General features: G+C 41.2%; 1 protein-coding gene across 1 annotated transcript in view; it reads right to left on the bottom strand.

The window, feature by feature from the left end:
• LOC126470101 (early endosome antigen 1-like) overlaps window positions 1–12767 on the bottom strand; it is a 208493-nt gene that overhangs the window by 15881 nt on the left and 179845 nt on the right. The window contains exon 14 of the mRNA XM_050097673.1: window positions 6885–7026. Within this exon, the coding sequence (XP_049953630.1) occupies window positions 6885–7026 (142 nt within the window). The remainder of the gene's footprint in view (window positions 1–6884; window positions 7027–12767) is intronic.

The following is a 12767-nucleotide window of genomic DNA, read 5'->3' as shown; positions in this document are numbered from 1 at the left end:
GTGTCAGGTTAAGACTTTATTAGCAATTTATGGTTGTACGGACATGTAGTTGAGGATAGTATGATTGTAACTGCAGTGATATGCGGTTCATTACTTTGTTGAAGAATAGAAATTATTTGTGACTCTAATGTGGAATGTAACTGAGCAGTTTCTCGTGTTCTGCAAAAAAAAAAAAAAAAAAAAAGCGAGTGGCAACCCGCAGAAACAAACTGATTGGAAATTTAATCATTTCTAAAATAACAGTTCCTCGCAAACAGTTTCTTAAAGCCTCAAGATTATGGAATCATGGCTTTGTGTTGTTTTCTGCACAGGGGACAACACCTGAAGAAGACTACAGGTTGGTGAACTTTTATTAGAACTTACGCATTCCACTCCGGGTGTTGGAAGCAAATAAGCACCTCAAGTGTACTGTACTGCAATCTTAGTAGAAATGTGGTAACACAGAGGTGGTAGAAATGTTTTTGAAGGAAGAGGTTTATCATACAATATATTCGGCACTCCGTGAACTTCAGGGCTGGTGCTGAAGTGTTAAAACTGTCATTAGCACCATACAAAACAACATACCTCCTGCTGGAAGGGAATCTAGCAAGGAACACTACAATAAAATTAAATGACGTAACAATCAGGTGAAGTGCAGCAATGAGATGTCTAGGGGTATTTCTGGATGAACATTTAACTTTGCACATCATATAGAGAAAGCAGGCAGAAAAGGTATAAATGTGATGAATAAAATTATAACCATTGCAAACAGGCAATTTTGGCTTCCCTTGAAAACAATCAGAACGTACCACCAATCGATATTTGCATCCATTGTAGGATATGGCGCAAGCATTTAGGTTCATAGAGTACAGCTAGTAAAACTGGCCTCATTAGCAAGGAGAGTTCAATGAGGAGTGGTACCGTGATTAATGGGCACCTTCTGTGCTACCCTGAATGATGCCTTGTTAGTAATTCTAGGAATATGCCCACTGGACCTAGAATTTTGGAAAGGGGATCCTTTTATACTATAAGAGGTATTCAAAAAGAAATGAGCAGGAAGCATAATTATAGAAACCAGTACCTGTATGTTAGAAGTATTGGTCCTGGCTGATGAGACACTTGTCCCACTGTGATACGAGGTGGTGATTGAGTGTCTCATAAAATTCCCGGGGCTGCAATGTTAACCAGTTCCGCACGTACAGCTGGACATCGTCGTCTGAGGTGAATCGTTTGCCCCTTGGAGCCTTTTTAAGGGGACCAAAAATGGTGTAATCACAGGGAGAGAGGTCCAAACTGTATGGAGGGTGGACAACAACCTCCAATTTGAATTTCTGCAGGAGTGCCGTGACTGTGTTGGCCATATGAGACTTTGCATTGTCGAGGAGCAGAATGACCCCACTGGTGAGATTGCCTGGTCGTTTTGATTTGATTTGATCGCCTGGCGAAGGGTGGTCAACATTTGCAAGTGATGCTCGACATTCGCTGTTGTCCCGTGCTGCATGAAGTGAATCAGAAGGGTGCCATTTTTGACCCCCTTAAAAAGGCTCTGAGGGGCAAACAATTCACCTCAGGTGAAGACGTCCAGCTGTATGTGCTGAACTGGTTAACGTCGCAGCCTCAAGGAATTTTATGAGACAGCCATTCGCCGCCTTGTGTCTGAGTGGGACAAGTGTCTCAACAGCCAGGGTCAATACTTCTAACATACAGATACTGGTTTCTATAATTGTGCCTCTGGCTCATTTCTGTTTGAATGCCCCTTATAGTTAAATAACAGCAATCACATGGAAGTATGAAGAATGCTTGGAACTAAGATCAACACGAAAAAGTTGGTAGAAGATCGCATATTGCAACTATAGCAAAATAAATGGCACACTTCAGGCACAGGCAGGAGAACATACAAATTTCTCCCTAACATCAGGGAGAGACTAAAAATGAGATTTCTTAACCCATCGAGTGGACTGATACATTACATGACTGGTCATGGCCCATATGCTATCTAAACAAAATCAAAAGGTAGATGAATGATAGCTGCATCTGCAGCAGTGTGGGCACACTAGAACACACATTGGGGTGGGGGCTGCATGCTCTATGATGAGGTGGCAGGTAATGGCTGTCAGACATTAAGGATGTTGGATTGCAAAGTAGCACTAAGAAGCGAGTCGACCTGGCACATCTTGGATGGTATTGCAGCCGCAGTATTTGAGAAGGCCAAGGAAGACTTCATGAGGCATTCAACCACAGGTTAACATGCTGCCATCCCGGTTAGACAACATACTCTCCAGATGGAGACAAGACAATTGAGGTCAATGACCACTGAATCAAATAGTTTCTCAAGAATTTGCATTTTGTTGGTTCAAGTGATCATGTGGACTTCCGAAATGTAACAGTGATTGGTGGAATTACTTGTTACAGAGGAAATGCTACTGAAGTGCTGCCCAATGCCCAAGGAATTCAGCAGACGATTGCTGTTGACCAGGGTAGTATGAGGCGATCCAGTAGCAGGGACAACCACCTACAGGTTAAGTGCAGTGAAATAAATGAAAAAACAGAGAACAGATTCCATCATGCTTAAAGTAGTATTAGTCGCTGGGTTACTAGTTAAGCATTTGTTATAGTACTGTAGTGGTAGTAGTTGTTTAGTATTAAAAATATAAATATCAGAAATAAGTAGTTAATATATAAATTTATTATTATACAAGAAAGTGTGCCTATTTTAGCTTTTCAAATAATGGACTGTAATAGTGAAGAATAAATAAATAAATAAATAAATACCAGATGGTTGCTTTGCTTAGTTTTCCTTTATTCAGAAGCTGGGTGTGCAGCTAGCACCTCTGTACCATGATGGGGAACAACTACAGCATGTTGGGGAGTAACCTTATCCTGGATACAGCTACAGGCTTTGCCCCAGAGGTTGACTATAATCATCAGTGGCTGACTAGCGTGAATAAAACTGCCAAGATGGATGGTGTCTGGTGGTGTAGTAGTTGTTGAAAATGTGCATTCTTTCTCTGCAGTAGTGTACAACATGCCCAGGGTGCACACAGAGGAAGCACACGGCTTGTTTTTCCTCTGTCCTCCAAATGTCTGTTCTTACACAGACAATTATACTATGCATAGGAGTTGGTTGTACCTGTGTTGGTCGGATGCTGAGTTGTTGTTTGATGGCTGCAGCATAAGTACAAGGTGGCTGACTCCATTCTTCCTGGTATGTTTGGCTAGTGGTGGAGAGTGTTGCTTAAGATTGATACACCTCATTTTCATCATTCTCTATTACCTCCTGATGTATGGGGTCAACATTCAACACTGCTATCTCTTGTGTACTTGGACCAACATTTCTGGCTGCCATATACTGCTGTATCTGTTATCTTACTATCTGGCATATGACAGAGGTGATCTCACAGAGGTCTTCCAGAACTGCCATTAAGGACCACATTAGGCAGTAGGTCATATTTATATCCTTTTGTGCAACACTTTTCTATTGCGTTTCCTCAATGTGCTGGCACCACCAAAATTCCTTGGTCACTGTGGCATCCTTTACCAGAAGAGCTAGGTACATGTCTTGTGCAACGCCTTTCATGAAGTGTGACTTTTTTGGCTTCCGTCATATTCGTATTCACAATTTGGTATAGGGCCAAAACTTGTCCTGCAGTTGTTCTTCCACAAAGCAGGCTAGATGCTGATTGTTGCCAAATGTTTTCCTACATTTGACCTGGAATTTGTCCCAGCTATTGAGCTGCTCAAACCATTGCTAGGCTGTGCGATCCAAGTAAAATTGCCAATTTGTCAAACACATAATGTCATCCCATCTGCTGTATTTGGCAATTCAGCTGAATCCTTTCAATAATTTTGCTGAGTCCTGACCATCGTCTACAGAAAACAATGATGGATACCTGATGTACTGGTGACTTACTGCTGTTTTGGAGTCCATCTGAGTCCTTTGTATAAAGATATTAGGAACAATGTCCCTGCAGGCAATGGCTCTTACATTCCCTAGTTGTAGACAAGGTCATGTTGATGTTTTGAAGTACCAAGCTTCTCCACCAAACCATGTCATGTCAAAGCCAAAATCAAGTCGAAATCTGAAGGCAGGGTCATCAATGAAATGCAACACTTAGAACTGAAAGTACTTTTTGTTACGGACACTAATATACAGGCAGAACAGAACTGGCTTCCTGGACAGAGAGTGCAGCTAAACATCATATACTGCAGAATATACAAACATAAGGTACTTGAAGAAATGATAGATATTAAATGACAAATAACTGCTGGTGCTCAAGTTTGAATTGGTGACACGCAGTGCAAAAGCCAGTGATGCTAACCACTATGCTGCACTGCACCACAGCTTTCAAAAATATATACTGTATGAGAACAAATGTGAAATGTTACAAAGTTAACTATTTCCAACACATTTAGAAATACAAAGTAATTTCATATCTTGAAAGGATAAAGACAGATGAGAATTCATGAACATGAGGTGTGCGTATATATGTGAAAATCACAAATTACATGGCACTACAATAGTAATGAATCTGCAATTGGGAGCAATAAGTGGTCACATCTTTTTAATATACCAGTATTACTGACAATGCAATCTTCTTGTTAACACATGACATTTGTACAGAATGTGAACAGTTTTTCTCTACACCATGAGTGAGATGAAGAAAAACGAAGTACAACTTTTAGTTTCAAGAGGTAAGTTACTCCTCTTGTTTCACACCTTGACGTTCCTATTTAAACAAAAATGTTGATATGAATATAACCCATATATGAATTTTATTCATTTATGGCATATCCTTAGAAACTAAAAATTCTTACTTTATAGCACTCATTTAAGTGAAATGAGGTCTTTGTCACATATTACTTTACTAAAATTCATGATAGTTTTTGGCTTTGAAGTCATCATAAGACCTAAAAATGTTAACGAAAAACATATCCATAAATTAATGAAACAAGAAGAAGGACATATTAGATGTCGAGGAAAAAAGTGAAGAAGTTACCCACTGAGTGCAGCATCAACAACAGGCACACAGTCAATACATAAAGCAAGATGCTTTGGAATTGTACATTTACAGACACAGTGCTGAAAATCTTAACTTTCATCTTTATGTACACACTTTCTACTCTTATTCTTTTCAATATTGACTAGAAACCTATGTGTCACTGCTGTACTTAGAGGGTAACATGTTAACTATTTTCACAGATTTAATGTCTGTTTCTTTCCTTTAAATATTTTGCTGAAACTTTGTTTTGTTTACATTTTTGATTTTTAGAACTAATGACAGCTGCAAAGTCAAAACTAATAATGATTTTTAATAAACAATATGTCACCAACAGATGCTGATTTCTTTAATTTATTCATCAAGAAATTAGGAGCAAAATTATTTGGAGAAATTACATCCAAAAGTACAGCAGGTAAGGCTCGTTCTTTAACATACACTCCTGGAAATTGAAATAAGAACACCGTGAATTCATTGTCCCAGGAAGGGGAAACTTTATTGACACATTCCTGGGGTCAGATACATCACATGATCACACTGACAGAACCACAGGCACATAGACACAGGCAACAGAGCATGCACAATGTCGGCACTAGTACAGTGTATATCCACCTTTCGCAGCAATGCAGGCTGCTATTCTCCCATGGAGACGATCGTAGAGATGCTGGATGTAGTCCTGTGGAACGGCTTGCCATGCCATTTCCACCTGGCACCTCAGTTGGACCAGCGTTCGTGCTGGACGTGCAGACCGTGTGAGACGACGCTTCATCCAGTCCCAAACATGCTCAATGGGGGACAGATCCGGAGATCTTGCTGGCCAGGGTAGTTGAGTTACACCTTCTAGAGCACGTTGGGTGGCACGGGATACATGCGGACGTGCATTGTCCTGTTGGAACAGCAAGTTCCCTTGCCGGTCTAGGAATGGTAGAACGATGGGTTCGATGACGGTTTGGATGTACCGTGCACTATTCAGTGTCCCCACGACGATCACCAGTGGTGTACGGCCAGTGTAGGAGATCGCTCCCCACACCATGATGCCGGGTGTTGGCCCTGTGTGCCTCGGTTGTATGCAGTCCTGATTGTGGCGCTCACCTGCACGGCGCCAAACATGCATGTGACCATCATTGGCACCAAGGCAGAAGCGACTCTCATCGCTGAAGACGACACATCTCCATTCGTCCCTCCATTCACGCCTGTCGCGACACCACTGGAGGCGGGCTGCACGATGTTGGGGCGTGAGCGGAAGACGGCCTAATGGTGTGCGGGACCGTAGCCCAGCTTCATGGAGACGGTTGCGAATGGTCCTCGCCGATACCCCAGGAGCAACAGTGTCCCTAATTTGATGGGAAGTGGCGGTGCGGTCCCCTATGGCACTGCGTAGGATCCTACGGTCTTGGCGTGCATCCGTGCGTCGCTGCGGTCCGGTCCCAGGTCGACGGGCACGTGCACCTTCCGCCGACCACTGGCGACAACATCGATGTACTGTGGAGACCTCACGCCCCACGTGTTGAGCAATTCGGCAGTACGTCCACCCGGCCTCCCGCATGCCCTCTATACGCCCTCGCTCAAAGTCCGTCAACTGCACATACGGTTCACGTCCACGCTGTCGCGGCATGCTACCAGTGTTAAAGACTGCGATGGAGCTCCGTATGCCACGGCAAACTGGCTGACACTGACGGCGGCGGTGCACAAATGCTGCGCAGCTAGCGCCATTCGACGGCCAACACCGCGGTTCCTGGTGTGTCCGCTGTGCTGTGCGTGTGATCATTGCTTGTACAGCCCTCTTGCAGTGTCCGGAGCAAGTATGGTGGGTCTGACACACCGGTGTCAATGTGTTCTTTTTTCCATTTCCAGGAGTGTATAATGTAAACGAAGAAAAATTTCTATAATGGCTCATGAATGACATACCAAGTTTTTCTCCTGCAACTTCATCAAGAGCAGTTTGAAGAACTGCAGTTTTCTCTGAATGAGCTCTCTCTGCAGCTATTAAACTTTCATTGCTGACTTTTAGTTCATCAAGAAGTTTAGAAGTTTTTCTTTCAGCAGAAAGCTGAAACAACAGATAATGCAGAACAATATATTCAAGACACACTTTTCAATGAAATCACAAAAAGAAAAATCACAAAATACTGCCAGTATGAATAACTAACAGCATGAAATTCTATTACTCTCTCTCTCAACAAACGAAGCCCTCAAACAAAAATTAGAAAATGAAAATTTTTCCTGTCAATCTAAGCTTCACCTTCATAGCTCTGAAGTGATGGTTTCAAAAACAAAGACACATCTTATTCTTTGTCTGACATTTAAGTTAGAGTTATTTACCTATTCATGTATCATGTTCTGTGGGGTCATGTGAGCCAAAGTTACTTGGTCATAAAATGAGTCAGTACATAGTTTACAGAATGCTAATTATAAAATTTATAAACACATGCATTAGTCCAGGGACTGGTTTGATGCAGCTCTCCACGCAACTCTATCCTGTGCAAGCTTCTTCATCTCCAAGTAACTAATGCAGCCTACATCCTTCTGAATCTGCTTAGTGTATTAATCTCTTGGTCTCCTCCTACAATTTTTACCCTCCATGGTGTCCTCCAGTCCTAAACTGGTGACCCCTTGATGCCTCAGAACATGTCCTACCAACTGATCCGTTCTTCTAGTCAAGTTGTGCCACAAATTCCTCTTCTCGCCAATTCTATTCAGTCCTCCTCATTAGTTACGTGATCTACCCATCTAATCTTCAGCATTCTTCTGTAGCACCACATTTCAAAAGCTTCTGTTCTCTTCTTGTCTAAAATATTTATCGTCCATGTTTCACTACCATAGGTGGCTACACTCCATACAAATACTTTCAGAAAAGACTTCCCGACTCTTAAATATATACTCAGTGTTAATAATTTTATCTTCTTCAGAAACATTTTCCTTGCCACTGCCAGTCTCCATTTTATATCCTCTCTACTTTGACCATCATCAATTATCTTGCTTCCCAAATACCAAAACTCATCTACTACTTGAAGAGTCTTACTTCCTAATGTAATTCCTTCAGCATCACCTGATTTAATTCGACTACATTCCATTATCCTCGTTTTGCTTTTGTTGATGTTCATCTTATATACTCCTTTCAAGACACTATCCATTCTGTTAAACTGCTCTTCCAGGTCCTTTGGTGTCTCTGACAGAACTACAATGTCACTGGCAAACCTCATTGTTTTTATTTGTTCTCTGTCGATTTTAATTCCTACTCCAAATTTTTCTGTTGTTTTCTTTACTGTTTGCTCAATATACAGATTAAATAACATCAGGGATGGGCTACATCCCTGTCTCACTCCCTTCCCAACTACTGCTTTCCTTTCATGGCCCTCAACTCTCATAACTGCCATTTCATTTCTGTACAAATTGTAAATAGCCTTTCACTCCCTGTATTTGACACCTGCCACCTTCAGAATTTTTGAAAGAGAGTATTCCAGTCAACATTGTCAAAAGCTTTCTCTAAGTCTACAAATGCTAGAAACGTAGGTTTGCCTTTCCTTAACCTATCTTCTAAGATAAGTCATAGGGTCATATGTTCCAACAATTCTACTGAATCCAGACTGATCTTCATCGAGGTCACCTTCTACCCATTTTTTCCATTTGTCTGTAAAGAATTCATGTTAGTATTTTACAGTCATGACTTATTGAACTGATAGTTCGGTAATGTTGACACCTGTAAACACCCGCTTTCTTTGGGATTGGAATAATTATATTCTTCTTGTAGTCTGAGGGTACATCACCTGTCTCGTACATCTTGCTCACCAGATGGTAGAGTTTTGTCAGGGCTGGCTCTCTGACGGTTATCAGTAGTTCTAATGGAATGTTGTCTACTCCTGGGGCCTTGTTTCGACTTAGGTCTTTCAATGCTCTGTCGAATTCTTCACGCAGTATCATATCTCCCATTTCATCTTCATCTATGTCCTCTTCCATTTCCATAATATTGCCCTCAAGTACATTGCACATGTACTGACCCTCTATATACTCCTTCCACCTTTCTGCTTTCCCTTCTTTGCTTAGAACAGGTTTTCCATCTGAGCTCTTGATATTCAAACAAGTGGTTCTCTTCGCTCCAAAGGTCTCTCTAATTTTCCTGTAGACAATATCTATCTTACCCCTAGAAATATGTGTCTCTAGCCATTGCTGCTTAGCCATTTTGCATTTCCTGTCATTCTCATTTTTGAGACATTTGTATTCCTTTTTGCCAGCTTCATTTACTGCATTTTTATATTTTCTCTTTCATCAATTACATTCAATATCTCTTCTGTTACCCAAGGATTTCTACCAGCCCTCATATTTTTTCCTACTTGATCCTCTGCTGCCTTCATTATTTCATCTCTCAAAGCTACCCATTCTTCTTCTACTATATTTCTTTCCCCCGTTCTTGTCAATTGTTCCCTAATACTCTCTGAAACCCTCTACAAACTCTGGTTCTTTCAGTTTATCCAGGTCCTATTCTCCTTAAATTCCCACCCTTTTGCAGTTTCTTCAGTTTTAATCTACTGCATTAGTAAAATACCAAAAAAAGTTATGAGAGAGTATACGAGTAAATAACTCATTACTGAGAAAAGATCCTACCTACTGTGAGGAACCCCGTACAGAATAGAAGTAGAGTGTTTCAAAGGAAACTTTTCAATTCAGATTTTATGACTTGCTGTATATCACTCATTTTCTCAGTTCTGCTGGAAGCTTACTGAAAATGAAACCTGTTGAATAGCGCACACCTTCCTGTACATTGCTTAAGAAATTGTTTTACCAAGTACAAATCACTTTTGGGGGTCTAGTGTTCTCTAAATCAATATTGCACTTTCTTCTAAATGAGTCAATACTATCAACAACAAATCCCGTGATTGAGTATATGTACAGGGATGGCAGAGTTAGAATTTTGAGATACCAGAGCAGTGGCCTATAGAAAGGTTGTGAACTGACACCACAGATCTGCCTGGCTGTCCTCCTCTGTGCTAAGAGTATTTTTGGTATGTGCACAGAGTTGCCCCCAAATATAACACCAAATTAGATAATAGTATGAGAGTAAGCAAGCAAGTTCTATGTTTCACTACCAGAGTCAGTGGAGAGGACAGCATCATTCAGTTTCTGCAAAAGATCTTGAACACTATACTTCAATTAAAGCTTTTCATCTACCCTCAGAGTTTTAAGAATCTAAAATGGTCATCTTTAATGACCATTTGGGACAGTAAAGTTTTGTTTTTGTAAGTGTTCCAGGACAGAAATTGTATGTATTTTGTTTTGCTGTAGTTGAAGTGTTAATCCGTTATCTTTGAAGTATCTTGCTGATGTTACTGACTATCCTATTAGCTAGATCATTTACATTACATTCCATGTCTTCCAAAATACCATTTTTGTCATCTGCAAAGAGAAAAATTTTCTATCATTTTCATGTTTAGTGGCTGATTATTGATACATATCAAGAAATGCAATTAACCCAGAACATAATGCTGGGCACCTGCCACTTTATATGATCCCAGTCAGATTCAAATGTATTCCCTGTTTGTTTACACTGGAGGACTACATTCTGCTTCCTAATTTCCAGTTATGAAGCAAACCATTGTTCAGCACTTTTCCTAATTAAATAATGTTCTCATTTATGCAAAAGTATTACACAGTCCACACAATCAAATGCCTTCGTCAAATCAAATAAAATATCTACGAAGTAAGGTCCGAATCGCCATAGCTAATTGAATGTCATGTGAAAACTGAAATGCGCATGTGCACCAACTTCCAGTGTCTTTTTGGTATTATCACAGTGTGCTGTCTACAGTGCCAGTTCAAAATGTTTAAAACAAATGATCAGCCCACCGAATGTGAAATACAGTCAAAGATTCAGTTTTTGACAGCAAGGAATGCTACATCAGCAGAATTTCACTGACAAATAAGTGAGGCATATGAGCCCAATATGATGAGTGATAACAAAGTACATAAGCAGGGAAGAGATTACATGGCTGGATGGAAAAGTGTCCATGGTGAGCCATGATCAGGCCTACTATTACTGATCTCAAACGATTTGGTCAAAGCCACAGATGAAAAGAATCATGAAGGCCAATGGTTCACAATCTCAACTCTAGTACTCAAATTTCGGAGTGTGGGTAGAACAATTTTGCACAAAATTCTCTCTACAAAGTTGCGATTTCGCAAACAGTGTGCATGTTGGGTTCCCAGACTGCTTACTGAGGAACAGAAAATGGAAAGAATAGTTTGTGCATTTGACTTTCAGGGCTGATATCACAAGGAAGATGATCAATTTTTAGATAACATTATCACCAAGCAGACAATCTCAACACACAAGATTGAGGCAACTGTGTTTTGTTATGGACATGGAGTCTTGTTAGTCAAGTTTACGCAGCAAGGGACAGCAATAAATGGAGCCACTTACTGCACTACCGTGACTAAACTTTGAAGTTCAACACAGAATAAGCTATAGGGTCTTGTGACATATAGAGGTGGACTTCTATAAGCAGGAGGCTGTTAACTTCCCCATTGGTGAAAATATAAAGGATACGACTGCTGACATCTTAGTCATGGTTCATGATGCAGGGTGTCGTTTTCAATTCAGCAGGGTTGCCAGAACATACTGTCAGTGGCTCTGACTCTCTTTTCAGAATGTATTTCTCCTTGTGAAACCACTTTAATGCTGTTGACAACATCCTGCTGTTGGATACAGTGTGTGGAGTTGTTATACCACCAGCACATTGGTCCCAAGTCCTTCACCACCTGCAGTGTTAGCGTGGACAATGAGGCACATGAAGACCATGGCAAGATGTCATATTTGCCAGCTGAGAAAAGCTGTGCAGATAGAATGAACCGTCCAGTCCTGCAATGCAAGTGTGCAAAATCGGTCTGACCAGTACAGCATTTTTTGCCATGGTGCAAGTGGATATTGCTGGACTGTTCAAAGCCGCAATGTGGCTTCTGGTAGTAACCACCCTTTCCAATTTTCCCTATGTGGCCTGAATATTTTCCACAACCACTGTTACAATAATTCAGGTCCTGTCTAATTTCTTTGCAATAGAAGCTGCACTTCATACGACAGTCTCTGATAGTAGTCCCCAATTTTTTGCATCTGAATACTGCCAGTTTTGACAGTGCAAAGGCATTATTCACTGGCCACCCCTCCTCTTTGCTGGTGGCAAATATGGAAGCTGACCCGAACTCAGATGCAGAAGTCACATGGTCCTTTGAATGGTACAAAAAAAATCCACATGTACCTGTTTTCATATTTGGCTTGGGCCATGGTGAAAAACTCTGCCCAGAAGCAGACGATTTCGCATGCATGTGTTGCAGGACTGACATTCTCTGAGGAAGCTCTTACTCACTTCCTAGCATTGAACAAGTATGTCCTCCTTATTGATGGTCACTGCCCAGCTGAACTGTCACCCATGTGATGAGCGTGAAAGTTACTCAAGCTGTTACGCCCAACGTTGCATACCTGGTCCACCAAATGCATCCGAATTACTGGTCAGGCACCCCTGCCTTGGCTTGCATATTCAGCAAAAATTCTGGTGTCAACACTGTGCATTGATGTTGAACATAGAGGGTGTCAAATGTGATATCGTGGCAGGACCAAATCAGCTTTGGCTGCGCAACACCAGCAGAATGTAATGCCCCAGCTAAGCCAACTTTAGGAACAAGTATTTCTGGTTTTATGTCAACACCCAACAGCATACTGTGGCATCAACAAAATAGTCCTACCTTGTGACTGCAATTGTCACAGGCAGCTCTACCCTGTCACGAGCCCAGCTCCTGCCACAT

Source organism: Schistocerca serialis, chromosome 3, assembly GCF_023864345.2.
Source record: "Schistocerca serialis cubense isolate TAMUIC-IGC-003099 chromosome 3, iqSchSeri2.2, whole genome shotgun sequence".
Taxonomy (NCBI): domain Eukaryota; kingdom Metazoa; phylum Arthropoda; class Insecta; order Orthoptera; family Acrididae; genus Schistocerca; species Schistocerca serialis.
Note: the sequence above shows the minus strand (reverse complement) of the source record. Positions and strands in the feature narration are given on the sequence as shown.